This window comes from Globicephala melas, chromosome 12, assembly GCF_963455315.2.
Source record: "Globicephala melas chromosome 12, mGloMel1.2, whole genome shotgun sequence".
NCBI classification, from domain to species: Eukaryota; Metazoa; Chordata; class Mammalia; order Artiodactyla; family Delphinidae; genus Globicephala; species Globicephala melas.
The window spans coordinates 63,950,713-63,973,153 of record NC_083325.1 but is presented as its reverse complement, the minus strand read 5'-3'; the positions used below and the strand labels follow the sequence as shown (position 1 = coordinate 63,973,153).

At 40.0% G+C, this 22,441-nt stretch overlaps 1 protein-coding gene and 1 pseudogene across 13 annotated transcripts in view; both read left to right on the top strand.

Moving 5' to 3' along the window:
- The window catches only part of LTBP1 (latent transforming growth factor beta binding protein 1), a 424,584-nt gene that overhangs the window by 271,791 nt on the left and 130,352 nt on the right, over positions 1–22,441 (top strand). For 5 of the 13 annotated variants that reach the window (XM_030857969.3, XM_030857964.3, XM_060309347.2 and 2 more), the window contains 5 exons: positions 7,043–7,210; positions 9,995–10,222; positions 12,387–12,409; positions 17,054–17,153; positions 17,974–18,072. In XM_030857969.3, the coding sequence (XP_030713829.1) occupies positions 7,043–7,210; positions 9,995–10,222; positions 12,387–12,409; positions 17,054–17,153; positions 17,974–18,072 (618 nt within the window). The remainder of the gene's footprint in view (positions 1–7,042; positions 7,211–9,994; positions 10,223–12,386; positions 12,410–17,053; positions 17,154–17,973; positions 18,073–22,441) is intronic. The other 8 variants (XM_030857973.3, XM_030857970.3, XM_030857976.3 and 5 more) reach the window with 3 other exon arrangements.
- LOC115854137 (GA-binding protein alpha chain pseudogene) lies at positions 14,186–15,636 on the top strand (annotated as a pseudogene).

The following is a 22,441-nucleotide window of genomic DNA, read 5'->3' as shown; positions in this document are numbered from 1 at the left end:
TTCAGGATTTGCGACTTGGTTCAATCCAGTCTGATTTGTGGGTGAACCATATTTTGGAGAAGTTGATAGGGAAGTCTGAAGAGAAGGAATGTCTTGAGAAAGAATGAGGGGAGAAGGTGATACTTACAAAGTAGGGGGGAAAAGCACTGGCAAGTTGGTGGTACCCTTGATAGTCATGCGGGAAGTAGCAGAAGGAGACCGGGGGTCACACATGTGCACACATGCATGCACAGACACACACACAGACACACAAAGGCACTGAGCAAAGCTATCATTTGGAGTAAATGCTCTTGCAAGATATAAGAACAGCCTTGGCTAGACCGTGGAAGCAGATGGGAGGAGATTGACCACGTTTGCTCAGGCAGCATGAATTTAGGGCATATCCAGGCCATAAAAGGTGTGGCTGACTCTGTGAACTCAGAGAAATGCACTTGGCAGTGGCTGAGGGGCAGTAGGAAGCTCTCCCTGTTCTTGAATACGCTGAGGTGAACACCCTCAGAATTCCTTGACTGCAGCCAAAGGTTGCAACCGCTTCACTTTCTCTCCTTGCCCGCGCCCTGTCCTTGACTTAGCCAAGCTGAAAGAAGAAAGTAGGAGAGTTCTGGCGTTTGCTGTCTCCGACCTCTGTGTCTGTGGATCAGGGCGTTGCTGCAGTAGCGTTCTCCAGACCTATTCCTACCTCTCTGTGGGGAATGGTGAAACTCCAGGCTTTCTCAGAGCCAATCCAAGAAAAGTATAATAACCTGTGCAGTCGGAGTAGGAAAGCTTTCTGACTTTTTAAGCTGCAATTAATTTTCTTCAGAAATTCAAGAGCTCCAGGATGAATGCTGGGCAGGGTGTGTCCACAGGTTCAAAGGGCCCAGGTAAAAGAATTTTGAGGGGCTTCCCTGGTGGCACAGTGGTTGAGAGTCCGCCTGTCGATGCAGGGGACATGGGTTCGTGCCCGGGTCCGGGAGGATCCCACATGCCGCAGAGCGGCTGGGCCAGTGAGCCGTGGCCGCTGAGCTTGCATGTCCAGAGCCTGTGCTCCGCAACCGGAGAGGCCACAACAGTGAGAGGCCCGTGTACCGGAAAAAAAAAAAAAAAAGAATTTTGAGCCTGCATATTTGCTGTTTCATAATATTCTTGACCAATGGACTTGGTGCTTACTGACAGAAAGAGAGGGTTAGAGAGAAAATGTGCTTCTGCCCTAACTCTGGAAATCATGAGATGCCGAACTCATCCCTTCGAAAAGCCAGTCATATTCATGAACATCATTTCTTTTTAGTTTCTGCAGCTTCCTTATGAGATATGAATTATTTTACACAATAGGAAGCTGAAGCTAGGAGAGTTTAAGTAACTTTTCAAGATCATATAGCTTGTAAAGGACATTTGAGGTTTAAAATTGGGTTTTGTGCCTCTAACTTTAGGGTTCTAGATCAGGGATTGGCAAATTATAGCCCGTGGGCAAAATCTGTCCCACCGTCTGTTTTTGTAAATAGTTTTATTGGAACACAGCCATGTCCATTCATTTATATACTGTCTAAGGCCGCTTTCATGCTGCCGTGGCAGAGCTGAGAAGTTGAAACAGAGACCAAATGGACCACAAAGCCTAAAATATTTATCTTGCCTTTCACAGAGAAAATTTGCTGACTTTTGGGCTAGATCAATGCTGTCCAATAGAACTTTCTGTGATGATAGTGCAGATACAGAACATTTCTGATGTGATAGACTAGTCACAGGTGGCTGGTGTGACTAAGGAATTGAATTTAAATTGTATCTCATTTAAATTTTATCGAAGTAGTAGTATGTGGCTAGGGTCTAACAAATTGGATCTCATAGTTCTAGATCTTTTTTTTTTTTTTTTTATAAAGCTGATTGGGTAAATGACTGCTAGATCTCTCTAGCAGAGAGAGAAAAATGGGCTTTCCTTCCTGACTTGGTGGTTTTGTCCATGGTGACGTTGTTCTCCCCAGAAATGAGGCTGGGAGCCTCTGTGTCACCTCTGACTCTGTCATCTCCTTTGGTCTCCAAGAAAGTCATTAGATCTTCATAATCTATTTTCTACCTTTTCCTTTCTTCCCATCTCCTCTGTGGCTGTCTCAGCTTAGGCTCGTAGTTTTCCTCACTTAGTGGTCTCACAGCATCATGGCCTTGAGGTTGTACAGACAGATCTGTGCCAACTGTTTGCTCCCACGTAAAAGCAGTAACAACCAAAACCGTGACAGTAATGTAGTAATCTTTACTGTGTACTTACTAAGTGCCAGGCACTGTGATGAGTACTTTATATAGATTATCAAATATAATACTTACCAGATTTCTATGAGGCTTGTAGTGTTGTTCTTCCTATTTTAGAAATGAAGAAGTTGAGGCACAGAGAGTTTAAGGATCTTTCCAAAAGTCCCACAGCCTATAAGCGGTAGAGCCCAAATTTGAAACTCAATTTGTCTCACTCCACAAGCTGAGCCTTTAATCAGGAAGAGGAAACTGGTCTAAATTGACAGGAGCAAGTCATCTATTTAAGCCTCACTATTTAGTCTCACTGTAAAATGCTGGTCTGACTCTGCAGTGGCCTCAGAATCATTGTTTTTTTTAAATTTTGGTTCTCGCAGAATTTATTTTTAATAACCCGTTTCCTGAAAAGGGTGCCTATGGGCTCTTACTTCCCTAGGAAAGTCATCTCTCAGACTCCTTCTAACAGTGTTACTTGCTCCCCACACCTGCATCCCAGCACTCATCCCATTGGGACTTTAAGCTTTAATGGCATGAAACTCTAATGTGGAATTTCATCCAAGAAGTGAATAAGGATATTGGAGGTGTTTGGGGGAGGGGGGGAGTGAAAACAAACTAGTAGGAGAGGCTAGCTTATATGCTGTCTCCTCAAGTCTTCTCTATTTTTCAACTTGTTCCAAGTACCAGGTTAATTTATATCTGCTTAATAATATTTACATTTATGTTTGAATTGATAAGAGCAGCATGGCTTTGAAAGTTTAATCAGAGTTGGTTGTACGACCCTATAATTAAGTATAAGTTGGTTAATACATTATTGGGGAGCCCAAATGAGAGAACCATAGCATCTTACCTTCTCACGGTGGTTTGTTATGTAATCACCATCAGCATTGGATATATATGGTGGAGATTCAATACTATACTTGGGTATAGAGCTATATGTTTATTTCTTTGGAAGATTTTTCCCATGTCTGTCACCAGGAGCAAAAGATTTGTTTTCTTGACTGACTGATGTGGCATTTCTAGTAGGGTTTACGCTTCTGAAATGTTGTTCCCTCTATATAGAGTACCTGAATCTGTGCACCTGAATCTTAGCAACACATCCTACAAAAAATACAATCTGCAAAACCCATATTTCATACATATATGAACCTACCAGCACGCTTTGTAATTCCTCCTCATTGCTCTGTCCCATTCCCATTTCCACCAATTCTTTAGCAATCTTTGGGCAATATTGACTTTTTTTTTTTAGTATAGTGTAAATTCTTATGATGCAATAGACTATATAATCATGTTTATTATATTTTAAATAATAAATGTAGTATACTAATGAATTAGCCTTTACAACCAGCCTTTCAGTCTGTGGTTAAAGATACTCAGACAGTAGAAACACCAATCATGCGTCATTCTAGGTAGCCTATTGTTCCTGGGTTTATGTATCATGTTGAATGTGAAAATGCTAGAGGTGTTTAATGAAATAAGTGAATTGCCATATAAGTCATTTGAAATGATAAAAGAATAACAGGTGACTTAAGCATTAAAATAGAGGCCATTTTAAAGGGCACATCCTGTTAGAAATCTGAGAGAGGCATAAATTAACACTTTTTGATCCACATAATTATAGAGCAAAGAAAATTTGAATCATAGGAGCATTAGCATAATTTAGGTATGTAAGCCAGACCGTCCCCAATGGCTTTCTCCTGGGATTTCTTCCATCTTTGAAGGAGCAGATTTTTTTTATTAGTTAATGGCTTATTATTATGTGCACTTGGGATGAAGCACAATGTTTAGTTACAACACGGTCTGATGTTCCCTGACACACCAACAGCTGAGTTTTCATGATTCTGTAAGCCAGTGATTCTTATTCCCTTAAAGACCCCCACTTGAAGTGCGTTGGAAGCTGTCGTGGAAAAAAAAAAAAAACACCAGTATCCTAGCACTTAGGGAGAATCTCTGGGTTAGGAAATGATGCAAGGACAAAAACCTATAAAACAGAGACCTTTCAGGAGAAGATGTTTAGGAGGAATTAGCTTCCTTGACTTCTGTCATTATTCTCCACATGATAAAATGCCTAACATTTTGCTTTTTCTGTGTGTGTGTGCGCCACGCATGGAGCCTCAACCAGAGACTTGCTTTAATGAACAAGCAGTCCCTTATAATTCACTTACACACAAATACACATACTAATCCCTTGAAAACTGAATTGCTGATTTGGAGTTTGGGGTTAATCTGGGCGGTAGGCCTGATATGTTACTTTAAAGTAGAGTCCTTGGATAGAGGAGCAGAGTAAGTGTAACAGGGATGGTGCCTAAGGTAGTATCACTACCCTGGATATGAGGGCGAGGTGGATACCAGGGAGCGAGTGTGGACAAGTCAGCGCAAGGGGCCAGTGTCACCGTCTGCCAATGTCCAGGGTTTGGGGAAACTCTGCTCTGCTTTAAATGGCCCTTGTTCTTGGGATCTAGAACTAACCTTAATGCGATTAGTGTTATAATTAATCCCTACCACGTGTAAAATAGGCTCTTGTGAGTTGACCTGACGTTGTTTCTATGGAAATATGTGTTGTGAATTCCAAACACTTTGGTTGGAGAAGAAATTTTGGAGCAAAATCCTTGGTGAGCTGATTATCCTAGAACTATGTATATGTTCTTAAGATTATACAACTTATATAGAGAGACAGACACACACCCATATGCTATATAATTGATGGTCAGTCATTCCAGAAACTTATCCTTTTGGAGATAATAACCATACTCATAAATTTTCTTTTACTTTTCTTCTGTGACCTTTAATCTTTCATAGCTGACTTGCACAGACTCCAGAAAGTGAGTAGGAGAAGGGAGAGGAAAAGACTCAAACTTCTCCCTTTTACCACATTTTTAGTAGTCTTGGGCAAACCTGGCCTTATTAGAGGAGCTAAGTGTTGAAGCCTTAGGAAGGTCTCCTCTGCTCCCCTCAATCCTCTGTTCCACCCTCCAACTCACCCATATCCTTTTTTCGACTGTTTTCACTTTGTTGAAATTCTACCACTACAGCAGTGATCAAGTCGTGTGCAGATGCCCCTGAGAGGATGGAGATACCTGCTTTTATTAATGAGGCAGGCTGACGTGTATTTTGTGTCTACTCTGAAGCAGACGTTTAGCATATGATATTTTGAGTCTATACATTGAGCTTGTCACCTATAAGTGAGGGAGTTACTGAGGCTCAGCCCGTGTATGAGTTAGCATTCTCTCCAGGGAAATGGAGCCAATAGCGTGGGTGGATGAGAAGGGATTTTTAGGGAATTGGCTCACATGAATGTGGAGGTTGGCAAGCCCCAATCTGCAGGGTAGGCTGGCAGCCTGGAGGTCCTGGGAACAGCTAATGTTGCAGCCAGAGTCTGAAGGCTGTCTGCTGGCAAAATTCCTTCTTCCTCTGGGGAGATGAGTCTCTTTTTCTCCTAAGGCCTTCAACTGCTTGGATAAGGCGCACCCACATCCTGGAGAGTCATCTGCTTGACTCAAAATCTACTAATTTAAATGTTAATCTCATGTGAAAAATACCTTCACATCAACATTCAGACCTGTCTTTGACCAGCTATCTAGGTTCCGTGGCCCAGTCAAGTTGACACGTAAACCATTGCAGCCAGTCAAAGTGACTTCCCTAGGTTATATTGCTGGCGAGTGGTGGACACACTATGTGAGCCCAGGTCTGTCTGGATCTAAAAACCCTTGCTCTCTTCACTGTGCTGTAGTGCTTTCATTGAATCAGGTTGTTTCTTGTAGCAGAGATGTCAGTCGTTTTGTGAGAATGAAAATTTAGCTCTGAGCGGGAAAGGAAGGTGATTTGGAAACGCCAGGTGCTAGAGGAATTGAGTAATGGAAAGGCAAATTGGGAAAAGCTCATTTGGACAGTGATGCAGTAGAGAAGAGCTTTTGTTGACATGGGGAATGAACAGAGAGGTGACCATCAAGCTTGGTCTATTCAGCAGTGTGGACTTGGCCTGGAACTGGCTCTGTAGAACATTCTCCATGCACATTTACTCTAGAAAATGATCTTTGTGAAGGCAGGGCCATGTCTTTCTTATTCTCATAATTGCCCTATGTGCCCAGTAGCTGTTAGATTAATGAAGTCTCATCTACTAAATTTATAGAAGAAGAATCAGAATGAGGACTTAGGTATTGGATGACTGTGGGCGGATGTGCTTTTGTGATGTTTCCTGAGGGGTTGAGGATGTCATCTGTTCCTTCTCTGGTGTGCTGTCTGGCTGGACCGGGGGCCTTGTGTGGCATTGCCAGTCAGAAGCTGTCCTCTGCCTTCCATTTGCTGGTCGCTAGCCTAGGATGAGACCAGATAGGGCCCTGCAGGCTCTCACGGTCCTCCAAGCAAGAAGAGTGATAGCTGATTTGTAGTATCTACTGTGTTCAGTTCCTGACTTTCCATGATACCTGGCTGTTTACCAAATTCTGCCCTAGAACTACCTCTCTTATGGCTAAATACAAGACAACAAATGAGGTAGTGATTGTGATAATTAGGTTTTATAGTTAGGTTTATTTGGGCAGGTTTATTTTGGTTGAAATTATTTGTTCTCACTCACGCACACATAGTTGATTTTCAACACTTACTAAAATGGAAGAAGGGACCAGACAGAGACAGGGACGTTTGATGTCCTGACTCTCAAACTCACTTGGTCAACTGACCCTAAATCAAGAAGGGTAATGCCCTACATCTAGACAGATTTATTCTGAAGTATGATTTCTAATCCAAACTTTTAGGTTCATTTTACTATTATGTGAAATGTCGAACTGGTTCTGGTCGTTTCTTGGGTGACGTCAGGCCTTATCTCTCGCTTCAGCGGATACCCCTGTGATCTCTGAGGAGAAAGGGCCCTGTTACCGACTTGTCAGTTCCGGAAGGCAGTGTATGCACCCCCTGTCTGTTCATCTCACCAAGCAGCTCTGCTGTTGTAGTGTGGGCAAGGCCTGGGGCCCACACTGTGAGAAATGTCCCCTTCCAGGCACAGGTAAGACATGCCCCGCTAAGCGCTCACATTCATTCCCGGCCACACAAGCACACAGGATGATTTGGGCAGCTTGGGTTATTTGTGGTTTCTGACTTTAAAATTAGTTCTTAATAATGCGATGTGTTTTTATCCCTTTTGTAAAAACCATGAACATACGAGGTTGAATCAGTGGGAAGAATTACATGCAAAGAGCTTTTCCCATTTGTGTGTAACATTAGACTTCCTTTTGGATGTTAAGAAAAGCCATTGCGTTTTATCCCTAGCTTCTAGGGCCCTAAGTCTGTTGTTTGAAAGTGTGGAGAGACCAGAAGGCCCTGTTGGACTTGCACTTTCCTGATGATTGCTCACCGCCTGCACAGCGACTAGACCTGGTGCAGGTTAACTCTTTCACTCATGTATTGAACAGGTGCCTCTCAGGTCCTGTTAAGAACATTGTGCTTGATTTCTCCAGTTGGAAATGGAGAAAATTATATTCACTATGAATATCATTGGTTGAATTTATGCTCTGAAGATTAATAACTCAAGGGCAGATCCTGCCAAACTCCCATGAACTTCTGGGTGGGAGCTGAATATTAAGAAGTGATGATTCTTTATCCTTCGGTTGAGTACATAATGGCCTAATGCCCCGAAAGCATAAATTTATCTAAGTGCCTTGCTTATACCAGGGAGTCACCAACTCCTCAAGAAGGGTCAAGTAGAGTTAAAGAGAAGAAAAAGAAATATACCTGCAGATACTGGGCATGATATTATCAAAAAAGGAGTGACCCCAATTTCACTGGCATGGGGTAGGCATAAAAAAAGTCTACTCAGTTTCTTGTTCCATAAGGTGCTTCCCACATAGGGAAGTGTATTAACTCTCACAGGGCCATTTAATGTCTTAAGCCTATAACTTGCACTGTTGCAGACAAGTTTTAAATATAAATTTAACTATCGTGAGCCATGTTTGTTGACGGCTAGGATCAGAAATAACTGGTAAAGCAGAGACAGCATAATGTTGATGGTAGTTTGGTTTACTGGGTAACTTGACACATCTCCAGAAGGCCCTAGTATCCTTCTGTGGGATCTGATCCTCTCAGTATTAAAAAGTAATAATCAGTTAAATTCATGATCTTGATAATTCACAGACCCACTTTAAGTTCAATTTTGATAGCTTTTGTAACCCTTACATGAAGCATAACTCAAGACGGTAAATGTAACAGCGGAAGACTTTTCCATAAAGTGCAGTAACTAAGTTTGAAAATAATATTAAAGATAAAATTTTGGCACTTAACCAGTTTTTGGATGTATGGTGATTTTCATAAGAGTAATGTTTGGTTCATTCATGCTTCAATCATGCTTTTGATAGAAAAACATGCTTCAATCATGCTTTTGATAGAAAAACATTTTTGCTAGAAACATCTATCCTTCCAGATGAAAATTGTATTTCATAGTTAAACATAAAAATGAGGTTCTACCATTTAATGTGTGATCCTTAGAAAAACAAATTTTAGCATGTTTTAAGGAGTATTTGGGGGTTTTATTTTTACCAAGAGCTAATTTTAGGTCCAGAACATCAAGAGATCTCTTGTTCAGTGGAAGTGAAAAGTGACTTATTTTACTTTCAGTTTTAAAAGTAGAAATAAAGACGTTGACCATGAGCTCCTTGGTGTCTGCATTTGGTAACTTGCCTCCAGCGCTGACACCAAAGGGCTTAGGTGGATCGTTCCTCCTCGGGCCACACACTGCCTTGCCTCTCTTGTCTTTCCCCTTGACTCATTCCTGGCGATTATGCGATGGAGGCTAGCAAATCACAGGTCCCCAGTCAACCTTTTTTTTTTTTTTTTTTTAAAGCATACAAAACCACCTTCCTGGCAGGAATAGCAGTTCCAGTGCATAGAATATTTTCTAGCCCTCAGGATAATTCGACCAGTTGGTCATGGTCAGGCTTTTGCTCACTTGTCATCCCTCTCCTTGAAAATACCTACATTCTAACTTGGCGTGTCCTTTTTTCCTTTATTTCTACCCATCATCTCTTTAGCATGTGTATTTCGCTGGATTCCTTTTCACCATCCTGAGAATCTCTCTTCAAAGCCACTTGCCCTGTTTCAATCCTTCTTAACCAGCCTCCCCACATCAGCTGATAACCTCCATCCTGGCTGAGTCCTTTGGTTTCTTCAACTGGAAACAAATTAGGATGATTTCAACACCTCATTTCCCTCAATAGTGATTTCTTTTTCTTTTTCAACCTTCTTGCTAGTCATTTAACTTAGATGTTACTGAGTTCCTGGTTAATAACTAGTGAAGTTAGACCAAAGCAAGAGGGAACAGTCTGATTTTTGCTGATATTACACTCCCCCGAGATATATATAATATATATAGTATGTTCTGTACCTAAAAATCTAATGTATTACATATATTTTATGTGTGTAATACATGATATGATATAGAATATTAAATAGAAAATATGATATGTATGCTATCTCCTAATTTGTAGCTGACATATGTTAATATATATAAAATATGTGCTCTCTATATGCTATATATGCTATATATATATATAAAATTCTGATTGGGTAGGATAAGGAATTAACAGATGGAGAAATGTTTAGTAAAAGAAAGGGTTGGGTTTTTTCTGTAAATATGCAAGTTTGACAGAAATTCAAGCATTTTGCATCTGTTTTTGAAGTTTTTAAATGTAACTATATTAGTGATGATTTATTAAGAGATATTCATCATGCTGTTTTCCTCTGTATAAGTTTGCACTTTTAGATTTTTAAAAGGAATATTTTCCCATCCCAAATCTAGCTGCTTTTAAGGAAATCTGTCCTGGTGGAATGGGTTATACGGTATCTGGCGTTCATAGACGCAGGCCAATCCATCACCATGTAGGTAAAGGACCTGTATTTGTCAAGCCAAAGAACACTCAACCTGTTGCTAAAAGTACTCATCCTCCACCTCTCCCAGCCAAGGAAGAGCCAGTGGAGGCCCTGACCTTCTCCCGGGAACAGGGGCCAGGAGCGGCAGAGCCAGAAGGTGAGAGTGGAAATGGATCGCGGACCTAGCCATCTGTCTGTGGGTCTTTGCTTTGGTTTCCCTGCTTATAACCTCTAGAACAGGGGTTTTCAGCCTCGGCACTATTGACAATTTGGGGTGGATAGTTCTTTGATGTGAGGAGCTGCTCTGTGCATTGTAGTATGTTTAGCAACATCCTTGGCCTCTAACCCCTAGAAGCCAGTGGCACCCTCCTCCTCCCAGTTGCTACAACCAAGAAGGTGTCCAAGTATCACTAAGTGTCCCCTGAAGGCAGAATTACCCCTGATTGAGAACCACTGCTGCAGAGTAGTATGTACCTAGCAGGTGGCAGTATTCCACGGTCATCTCAGGACATTGTCTTGTGTTTGGGAGCTACTTTTTCTTGGTGTTTATTCCTGGAGAGTGATTCACATTTTTCAGGGAGTAGCCTGAATTCATTTCTGTGTCTACAGGGCCATTTAATAAATATGTATTTACTTTAAAAATGGAATCCATAGACTTTAAAAAGTTAAAGCGTCAACTGAGCGTCCATGAAATAGAGTCTCACAGGCAGTCAGGGATAGGGGGAAGCAAAGTGAAGAAAGACAGGATCAATGAAAGAGATCTTGGCGATCACCTAGTGAAGTCTTTTAATTTACATTTTGAGAAACCAAGACTTAGAGCAACTGACTTGCAGATGTCATACAAAGAGTATGTGACATGACCAAAGAGCACATTTTTCCGAGGAAGTGGTTAAGGCCGGCTACTCCAGAGGGAGACTAGAGACAAGGGGCTTTGACTCTCTGGTTCGGAAAGAGGGATTATCTATCTCCATCTCTCCATAGAAACCAGCATGTCCAATACTTTGAATATCTTTGTCACCACAAAAGTGCTCACCCCAGATGGGAGGAACAAAAATCTTAGCTTTGTGTGGAATAGGTATTGGCTTTAATAAAGCTCCTGTTGGCCTTTCACACTTGATTCTTTGGTCAGAATTCAGGGTGTCCATTTATGGGTTTTGTGAGGGGAGAAGGTGCCCAGGTTAGTGAGGCGCTGGGAGCTTGGCAAGGAAGAGAGGTCTCTTTTCAGGGCTCTGAACCTCTCTGTGTTCTAGCCTATTTTATTCCCCTCTCTCACTTGCTGCATTTCTCCTTGGTTAGGCAGACGAGGTAGGACCTCACCTAGAATTGACAGTGCTGGCCAGTTTGTTCCTGTGCACTTGGCCAGATGTTTGCACCTTCTCCGCCTTGGCATAAGCAGGAGGAAATGGGCTGTGGTCCAGATTCTGCCTCAAGAGTTTCTTGGTGGTGGGTTAGACAGGATAGAAAGTTAGTTGACTTTTTCTAACCCCAAGAACATTGCAGCAGTGCTAACAATCTGGGGCCCTGATTGGTTTTACAAGTTAATGCATCTACCTTTTATATTAATGTTTATAGAGACGTTGACCCATGAGAAAAATCCCTGTGATTATTGATCTAAGGCTTAAGGACTAATTCTACATACTGATTTTTGAAAAGTGTTTCAAAATAGAAAGGCATAATCACTCCCGCCGCCACCCTATAATAATGTCGATGATGGTGTAACCTGTGATTTGTTCAACATACAGATGCTAATCTCTCATTGGATCTTGCTGGCTTGTGATTCTTTTCATGATCTTGTTAGCATATCTTCCTGAAAATGCTCACAGGGCTTCATTAAAGATCACTACGCACTAAGAATGCAGCACCCTTTCTTTGGTCTCTTATTGAAATAGGGTGTTCTCTTTTAACAGTGACATCAGAAAGCATTTCAAACATTATTTATTATGTTAAGGATAAGTATAATGAATATGTTTGTTTTCCAAGGTGTGGGAAGTTCTACAAAATTGAGATTAGGCATGAAACAATGTACCAGGAAGTGTTGCCTCCTTTAACTTTTTTAGTTAGCAAGTGAGTTGGAAAGAACTTCATCACATCTGCTACCTGATCTCCTGTAATTGAGGAATGACATAGCACAGATACTTTTCCCCTGTCAGTCGTGTAAAATTCTCCAAAATGGTAGATGACCATAATTCTGCATTTGATTTAGTTTGATTCTTAATCCTGTTGGAGACATACTGAACTTTTGTTGCTTTTTAGAAAATGAAATATTATGTAGTGGACTGTCTTAAATTGTACTAATGTCCTTCTTTCTTTTTTGATTTTAGTGGCAACTGTACCTCCTGAGAAGGTAATTTATTCATTGTTTGCAAGTCGTCTTTTGTTACCTTCAAAATGACATTCTTCTAGATTATGTGTGATTTTTTAAGACTTAAATACAGTGACATGTCTATTATGCATTATTTCGTTTAAGGAAATATAGCATTCATTCATTCAGTAAATATTTATTGAGCACCTACTGTATAACTGGCACTACTCTGAATGTTAGGAAAACAGTAGAGAACAAATCAGACAAAACTCCTTGTTCTCAAGGAACTTAAATCTAGGGAGAAAAAAACGATAGGACTGATGGGAATCAGGGGCTTAAATGAAATTCAAGGAGTCAGTTCATGGCCTGGACCATCTATGGAAAGAAAGGTTCTGACATGTTTATGTAATTGTGTGTTCTCAGAGTGCATATATATACTGAGTGATGTACTTCTTAGTTCAGCTAATATTTGACGTGCATGTTTGAGTTAAATTGGAGTAGGAGCAGAGCTTACCCTTGAAATTTATAATCAAATGCTGGGATATTACTTCTTTAAAATTTTAGAGAAATTTTAATCTATCTTTTTTTGGCACCAGAAGAAGGCTATGAATTGTGAGATTTATCAGTAGAAAATACTGGCATTTGCTGGAGCTCCGTCCTATTTATGTAATATTGTTCCTTGTCTGAATATTTCTTTATTGGTGACATGAAAATTAGGTAATTATTAAATGTTTATACACTTGTGTAGTGTTCATTCAGTTGGCAAGAATGCAGTAATTATTAGGATTTAGATGGGTCATATACATATGTGAATTATTATATGTAGTTTTGTAAATCTTTAGCTTATAAATAGGGGGATAGAATAACATAAGTGTTAAAAGTGCTGAAAGAATCCAGAAAAAAGGAGTGATTTTAGACTGATAGCATCCAATAAGGAAAAATGTTACATTATATTGACCCCAAAAGAAGTACAACAGATATGCATATTTGCAGCTCTTGGGTAGCATTTCCAAAGATCAGTGATGTACAGTAGTTTGCAATTTTGTTGATTTTGAATTTCGTTCTGGGTGATGAGTGGGAGGAATCCTTTAGCCCATGAGTGGGCTAGCCAGCTCCCTGACAACCTCATCGTATCTGATTTTGTTCTCCTCTGTTTATGATTGAGTTTATGGTAACTCTCATAAAGGATCTGAAAGAGGGCCTGAGAATTTGCTTGTGTACTTTTCCTGCAGTTTATTTGGAGAGGAGGCAGTGGGGAAAATGCAGCCATAGGCTTTGCGGGCTTGACTTTTTGCAGAGGTCTCACGATATTAAAGATTGATGAAGAGAAAGCAGGGTGGTCCCTTGATGGGAAATTACGTGCGCATAGGTGCAGTGGAGGGAGGGGACAGCAAGAGGTCAATTAGGGGAGCAGGGGAGACTCCGTTAGAAAGAGAACTTGGTGGGGGGGGGACGCTGCTTTGGAAGGCTTGGAAAACCAAACTGCAGTTGCAGTCGGTGGGGAAATACCCTCCTCCTCAACTGGACCGTACTTGTCAAGTGGAGAAGTGACATTGGTTAGGAAGTAGGAAGTCGGCCGCCCCATGCTGCTGGGGGCGGGGAGTAGGGGGGCAGGTGTGGAATTCTGTCTGTAAGCTGCGGGAGTGGACTCACATCTGGTCATGGTCTGCTCCTTGCTAGCATTGACCATGGGCTGCAGGGGGTGGACTGCAGTTGAGACTGACTGGGGTCACCTTTTAATAGATAATAGAAAAGCTAGTCTGTATTCTTAAGAAGAGGGGGAGACTCACCGGACAGGAAGCGTCTCGGAGACAGTCGGCGACCGGATGGCTCTAGGTGAGACAGAAGCCAAACAGGAGGAGGAAGTGAAGGGGTCAGCTTTTGAAATACTTCAATCATGACGAAAAGAGAAGCAGAGGAGCTGATAGAAATTGAGACTGATGGAACAGAGAAACCAGAGTGCCCAGAAGAAAGCATTGTTGAACAAACCTACACTCCAGCTGAATGTGTAAGCCAGGCCATAGACATCAATGAGCCAATAGACAATTAAGAGAAACTACTAGAACCAAGACTGCAGTGTTCTTTGGATGCTCGTGAAATTTGCTTGCAAGATATGCAGCTGGATCCAGAATGAAGTTTATTTGACCAAGGAGTAAAGACAGATGGACCTGTACAGCTTAGTGTACAGGTAATTTCTTACCAAGGAATTGAACCAAAGCTAAACATCCTGGAAATTGTTAAACCTGCGGAAACAGTTGAAGTAGGTATTGATCCAGATGCCGAAGCAGAAGCGCATCTTGTTGAGGAAACTCAAGTGATAACTCTTGATAGCATAAAACACATTACAACCATTTCAGGTGAAACCTCAGGACAAGTGACGAGATGGGCTGCTGCTCTGGAAGGTTATAGGACAAAGCAAGAACGTCTTGGGGTACCCTGTGATCCCATACAGTGGTGCACAGACCAAGTCCTGCACTGGGGGGTTTGGGTAATGAAGGAATTCAGCATGACCAATATAGACCTCACTACGCTGAATATTTCCGGAAGAGAACTCTGTAGTCTCAACCAAGAAGATTTTTTTCAGCGGGTTCCTCGGGAAGAAATTCTCTGGAGTCATCTGGAACTTCTTCGAAAATATGTATTGGCAAGCCAAGAACAACAGATGAATGAGATAGCTACAGTTGATCAACCTGTGCAAATTATTCCAGCATCAGTGCAGTCTGCTACACCAACAGCCATTAAAGCTATAAATAGTAGTGCAAAGGCAGCTAAAGTACAAAGAGCTCCAAGGATTTCAGGAGAAGATAGAAGTTCACCTGGGAACAGAACAGGAAACAACGGCCAAATCCAACTGTGGCAGTTTTTGCTAGAACTTCTTACTGACAAGGATGCTCGAGACTGCATTTTCTTGGGTTGGTGATGAAGGAGAACTTAAGCTAAATCAGCCCGAACTGGTTGCACAAAAATGGGGACAACGTAAAAATAAACCTACAATGAACTATGAGAAACTTAGTCGTGCATTAAGGTATTATTATGATGGGGACATGATTTATAAAGTTCAAGGCAAGAGATTTGTATACAAGTTTGTCTGTGACTTGAAGACTCTTATTGGATACAGTGCAGCAGAGTTGAACCATTTGGTCACAGAATGTGAACAGAAGAAACTTGCAAAGATGCAACTCCATGGAATTGCCCAGCCAGTCACAGCAGTAGCCCTGGCTACTGCGTCTCTGCAAACAGAAAAGGATAATTGAGCCCAGGACCTTTTGGGAGTCCAAGGTCTTGCTTAAATGTTAGAGCAAGTATTGCTCTTACCTTTAGTACTGAATTTGAATCTTCTTTTATTTCTAGACTGTACAATCTGATGTATGATTTTTTTATATGTATTTCATACTCTTGTGAAAAAAAGGAGGGGGAAATGTGGGAAAAAGTAATAAGTGCTCAATGTTTCTAGAAGAAGCATCACAGCAGGATTAACTGAGATGGGGAGAAAGAGGAAGCTTGAGAGGTCGATTAGATGACCACAGGAAACTGAGAATGAGAGAGTGAGTGCACACGAGGGTAATGGGGGCTATGGATGTGGAAAAAGATGAACAAATATAAGGAATAGTGGAAATGAGCAGGGCTTGGAATGAGGAATGAAAGAGGGGTACTGAAAAGTGACTTTAAACCTGGACAGGTTAATGGCTGTGGCGTTAATAGAAATGAAGAAGGTGGAATCAGAGCCTGGATGCTTTGGGGAAGGGATGGGTTTGAGGAATTTGTGGAATATCTAAATGGAGTTACCATGTAAGCACTCATGCCTACACAATTGGGTCTTTGATGACATACTCAGGCAGGATATCTATTTTATCAAAAGCAGAAAAGGTGATAAGGTAAAAGGGAAACAGAGGCCAGGGGAGTGGGCTTTCTGGAAGATGACAGTGATTAAAGCAAGGAGTGCTTTAACCAGGAGTGGTGATGTGAGCGCTCTGGGCCCACAGTGGTGTGAGTGAGGTCTCAGATCCTTACCTAGCCCGATTGTTCAGTCTGCAGGAGCCCTAAGGAGCTGTAACTGGAAACTGAGCCCTGGGTGCCAGTCTGTTTCTTTGCTTCTGGCCCAGAGGACAGGAGTGGTCAACAGGATGTGTGAGGTGTTCCTCCAGGTCCCTATTTTTCTGTTGCTGTTTGACTACCAGTATTCTGAGAGGTGGAGGTGTAAAGTTACTGTAATGACTGACCGGCTTACTGTATTTTAATGTATTGTGTTCTTTGTTATGGCATACCTGTATCCATTACTTAATCTGCAAAGTGTGGCTGGACATTTTATTTGGGCAGAAGCCACATGTGAATGAGGTGATGGTGGAGTTCTCCTCTGGGGTCAGTTTTGCCTTGTTCCAGACCAAACGTGGGCCCCTGAGCCAAGGCATTCGTTTAAAATATCTGAAGAGACCTTTTGCTTTGGGCCCCTGGGAAGTGGGTGAGGGTGTGTGCACATATCAGCACTGCTGGGAAAACTCAAGGGCTTAGTATAGTAGCAGCACAGCAACGGTTCATTTTTTTAAAATTTCAAGCAATTGCCCAGGTTTTTGTGTACCTGTGATATTTGTTGCCTTTCTAAGAGTAAAATTTATAAAAATAGTAATATGTGGAAACTAAAAATTCCTACTTTCTGTTTTCTTTTTTCTTTTTAATACAACCATCTAGGAAATACCTTCATTGGATCAAGAGAAAACCAAACTTGAGCCTAGTCAACCCCAGCTCTCTCCAGGCATTTCCACTATTCATCTGCATCCACAGTTTCCAGGTAGCCTGTGTTGATTTGTGCTGTTTGTAAGAGTACTATGAATAAAAGAGTAAGATGAGGATTTTTCTGTGTCTTTGGTTTTAAAGTTTTAATCAGGAGAGTTCCTAAGTGAAGTAAAATGTGAAATACACTTATGTATATTAATATACTTATATAATGTTAGTGTAAGTATGGTACAGTCAATCCTTCTTTATCCGTGGTTTCACTTTCTGCGGTCAGCTGCAGCCCAAAAATATGAAATGGAAAATTCCAGAAGTAAACAATTCATACATTTTAAATTGTGCATTGTTCTGAGTAGCATGATGAAATCTCGCGCCGTGCTGCTCCATCCTGCCTGGGACGTGAATCATCCCTTTGTCCAGTATCCATGCTCTATATGCTTCCTGCCCATTAGTATAGGAAAAAACATAGTATATGTAGGGTTTGGTACTATCTGCGGTTTCAGACATCCAATGGGGAGGTCTTAGAACATATCCCCCTCCGATAAGGGGAGACAGCTATATTATAAGTATTATAATGATAAAATTTTTCACTATTTTCTGTGGTCAGGAGTAGTATATATTATTAGAACATTATTGAGGTTCATCATTTGATGAAGGGTCATTTTTCTTGGCTTCCAAATTGCTCTCAGATATTCTTGCTAAATGTTGAAACCAGGGCTACAGGCTAATACCATGAGCTTTAGGGACCCATAGTTGTTCCTATATCCAGGAATTACTGTGGTATGTTGTTAGATTAAATTATGCTTGCATTTTGAAATGGGATCTCAATGCACATAACAGCCTTTAATTTTCATTTTATTCCCTCCTTCCTCGTATAGTAGTGATTGAAAAAACATCACCTCCTGTGCCTGTGGAAGTAGCTCCTGAAGCTTCAACATCAAGTGCCAGCCAAGTCATTGCACCTACTCAAGTAACAGGTAGGTGCAGTATTGATGTCACAGAGCCTGTGGAGGAGACGTGGATATGAACTTCATTTTAAATGTAGTGTCAAAGCTGTATCACATGTATCACAAGATTGCTCATGGCAGTTAGTCATAAGAGCAAATATTTGGAAATGATCTAAATACTGTTTAAAGGAGGAATATGTTTAAACGAGTTATGGTACATGTGCAGCGGAATATCACATAGCTATAAATGTTTTAAAAGTATTTAATGTTGTGAAGAGATGCTTATGGCAAAATATTAAGAAATATAGAACACAGTGATTCCAATTTTATTTTTTAAATGTTTACAAACAGAAAAAGTTCATCACAGTGTTTAACCATCCCCAGTTGATAGGATCATGGATAACATTTATGCTCTCCAATATATTTATATATTTTAAAATTCTTTATAATAAACATATATTATTTTAATCATTAGTGACAAATTATAAAGATTTATCATAATTTGTAACCAACAGCCTGAAAGTTAATATCCTTAATATATAGTGAGGTCTTATACATCAGCAATAAAAATGCTGATAGAAAAATGGAAATAATGTAATCAGGTAATTCATAGATAACATACCAAGAAACATATATGTAATAGGAAATTTCAACTTTACGAGTCGTCAAAGAAATGCAAATTAAAATGAGAATTCTTTATTCTTAACGAATCAGTATTTCATTTTTACTAGAGTGAAATTGAGGCTCTCACACATAGCTGAAAGGAATGTAAACTAGTTCAACTTTTCTGGAAAGCACAAACTGGCAATATGTGTCAAGAACTTTAAAAAATCTTCAAGACTTTTAAGTCAGTATCCCATATTAAAATAACTAGTATAAGGAAATAATGTCCCCGCAAACAGTTGTAATGGTTTATATAAATGGACGCTTACCACAGCACCATGTATAATAGAGAAATAGAAAAAAAAAACCTAAGTATTTAACTATAGGGAAATAGATAATTATATCTACATTGAAACAGTATGCTACCATCAAATATTACAGTATTTTTGAAGAATTTTTATTAAAATCTCTCAGAAAATGGTCACAAGATATTGTTAAATACAAGATGAAGTATATGAAAATGAAGGATACAGTGTATTAAACCAAATATGTATAACTGATTCACTTTGCTGTACAGTAGAAACTAACACAACATTGTAGAGCAGCTATATGCCAATAAAAATTTAAAAACAAAGAAACACAAGGATTTACTGTATAGCACAGGGAACTATATTCAATATCTTATAATAACCTATAATGGAAAAGAATCTGAAGGAGAATATAAATATATGATTGAATATAAATATAAAAAAAGGAGACATACGTACATTGAGAAAATGCTAGAAGAAAATACATCAGATATTAGCAGTGATTATTTTTGTAGTGGGGTCTGAGAGGTTTGGGTGTTGTTTCATTTTAGAATTTTTTGTGTATTCCACATATTCTTGTGTGGAAATATAGTATTATAATCAGAGAAAATATCACTAAGATGTATCACAGCAGCTTAAGTTCCTGATGTCATTGCAGGATGAGGCTGGCAATGGGTTGGCAGGAGAAGCTAATAGAGGAGTTTGCAGCCTCCCTTAGAATTTCACCTCTTCAGAAACATGACATGCATCATTTCCAATAGACATGTGCTTGGTTAGATGTGTTAATTAGTGGGACTGTGGTGATCATTTCACAATGTATACATATTAAAATATCAAGTTGTACACCTTAAATACATACAGCTTTTATATGTTTTAAAAAACCAAAAACTTTTACCCATTTTCTCAAAATTGTGGATGTAATTTCTCTTAGATACTTGAACTGATACAGCAGACTAGAAAGTGTTTTTAAAAAGCACCCCTGCCCCAAGGTGAAATGCAGTTGACTAAGTAGTGCAGAGTCACATCATGGACCCAGCAGTGTGTTTTCACCTACTTCAGGGATACCCTCAAGGTGCAGCTGCACCCAGAGCCATGGTCTTCCCACATGAATGCAGGGCAACTGCTCTTTGGTTTTACTATAAATACCGAGTAAAGTGTTATAGAAATGTTAGCTATTCTAAATATTTCTAGTGATACGGTGAAATGCTAGTGATTTTTTTTTTTAATGGCTGTGGCTAAAATTGTTATTCTCTGTTCTGAAGTCACATGTATGTCTACCCACTTTATTAATCCCATCTATGAGAGACTCTGCTATGCAGTGCAAGGCATACAAACATGTAATATACCATCTTGGTCAGGGAGGATCTTCTCATTGTTTATATCAGCATTAAAAGAGAAATTGCAGTCTGTCAGTGCAAAAGTTCTTTCAAGTACTGTTTCCATTTTCCAATGTGAAGACATACTTTTCTGCCTTTTTAACAATGGCTGACTTCAACCATCAGACTTCTTGCAAACTAGCTTTGTAGAGGTTAAGTTTGGCTGGATAAAGGTAGCCAATCATTTAAATGCAGGCCTGTGAGGAATAATAAATTGCAGTTACTCAGCTTCAACTGAACTGCGGAGCTGATTGAAAAAAATGAAAGTAGCTGTGCTATATGAAGTTGTTAGAAGACAGCTTAATTTGAGTTTGGCAGAGATACAGGGCTAACATCTGCTATCACATGTTTGAAGCACAAATATTTCCTTCCAGGAAACAAGTGACATTGAAATTTTATCTTCATGCAGCATTTGTAGGTGCTCTGACTTCATATAGTAAAAGAATCTTTCTAGAACAATCCATGGGGAGAACATTGTAAATAGTCTTTGAATTTAAATGGCTTGCAATTTTTGGAGCCATACTACATGATCTGTAATCTACACTAGAACAAGAGGACTGTTTTGTATCAAATTTAATTGAAATCAAAATATAGATGTTCCCATTGGTTTTGATAAGAGAGCCAAACATGTAGATTGAAGGAGCAATCTGATCATTTCTTTCTGAAACATTAGGCAGTGTTTTGTTTTGTTTTGTTTTGTTTCCCCTAGAACACAAAGGAGGTAGATGTTTGTCAGTCTTAGTTTTATCCATAAATTGAAGAAAGGAATAGAATAATAAGTAGGTACCTAAAATAAACAAAATAAGCTCCACATTGCTCGACGATGATATCTTTATGATGGTGAGATTGGAAGTAGCCTTTGCAGATTTCATCAGACTCACTTTGACTTGCAATAATTATAAAGTGAGCCACGTATTTGCAGGGAATAAGTGTGATCCTTTCCACTCTCAGCAGCTCAGTTGGTGGTTTGCAATATTATTGGTATACTGTTTCCAAATAAATGATACATTTCAGCATATAAATTCTTGATTTAGCATAGTATCTTAATAGCTCAAGGGTAGGTTGGAAAATCAAACCTTTATTTCTCTGGCGAGTATTTACAAAGTGGGAACATCTGCTTCAGTTGTTGTGGGACAGTTTATGCTCTTTGTGGGGCAGTTAGGAAGCCAGGGCATTTCTGTAAACCTTTCCATGAGTTGACATTTGATGCCTTCCTCCAGCTCTTCCTAAACTTTCTCCATGGCCCTTGCAGACCAGCCAGAAATTATTCTTTGACTTTCAATGACTGCTTTGTGTAAACCTTTGTAATCATCATGGCCCAAACATTATAACAACAATTTTGCTCATTGGATCTTTTCCAGAACTCAGAAATGACCACTTTATAAAAACCTTTGTCCCTGAAGCATATTACCAGTATCATGACAGCCTCAATAAACTATGTATGCTAATGGAAGGTGAACTTTTTTCCATGTTAACTCATCATGCTTTAATATTTCCAGCTCTGTTTATTTATTTATCTTGAGTAATCACATGATGAGGAAAAAAGCTAAAGGTCAGCATACTCACTTTCATATTTTTGTCAAAAGCTCTTTTTCATTTAATTGTTAAAAATAAAAACACCAAACTCTTAAGCCCACCACTGGCCTTTTTGCCAGGATAAATAGAGTGTTTGGTTTTCCACTGGCTTTTGGTCATGGCTCTTCTTCCAAATTCTAAACGGGCTCCTGGGAAAGAAACAGTAAGGTCCTTGGCCCAGTGCAAGTGAAGCTCTTTCAGGGGCCACATGTAGTAGGAAAGCATAGGGCGGTCCTGCAAACTCGGGGAAATGTGATAGGTGTTATGAAGGAGGACACCTGGAAGAGTCCGGTGGGAGCAGTCTCTTGATCTCTGGGAAACCAAACATGCTTTAGAAGAGAAGACATGATCATTAACCAGAGTGCCCGGGAGGCCAGTAATTAGTGCTTCCTGTGCGAGGCTTTGCCATATTCCCAGTGTTTGTGTTGACGCTATCAGCATGTACAGGGAAATGTATGTTTTGACCTGAACTGATCCTTTCCATGAGAACAGGCTCACAAGCCTATGTGTGAGTGACCTCTTAGAAAAATGTAAAGC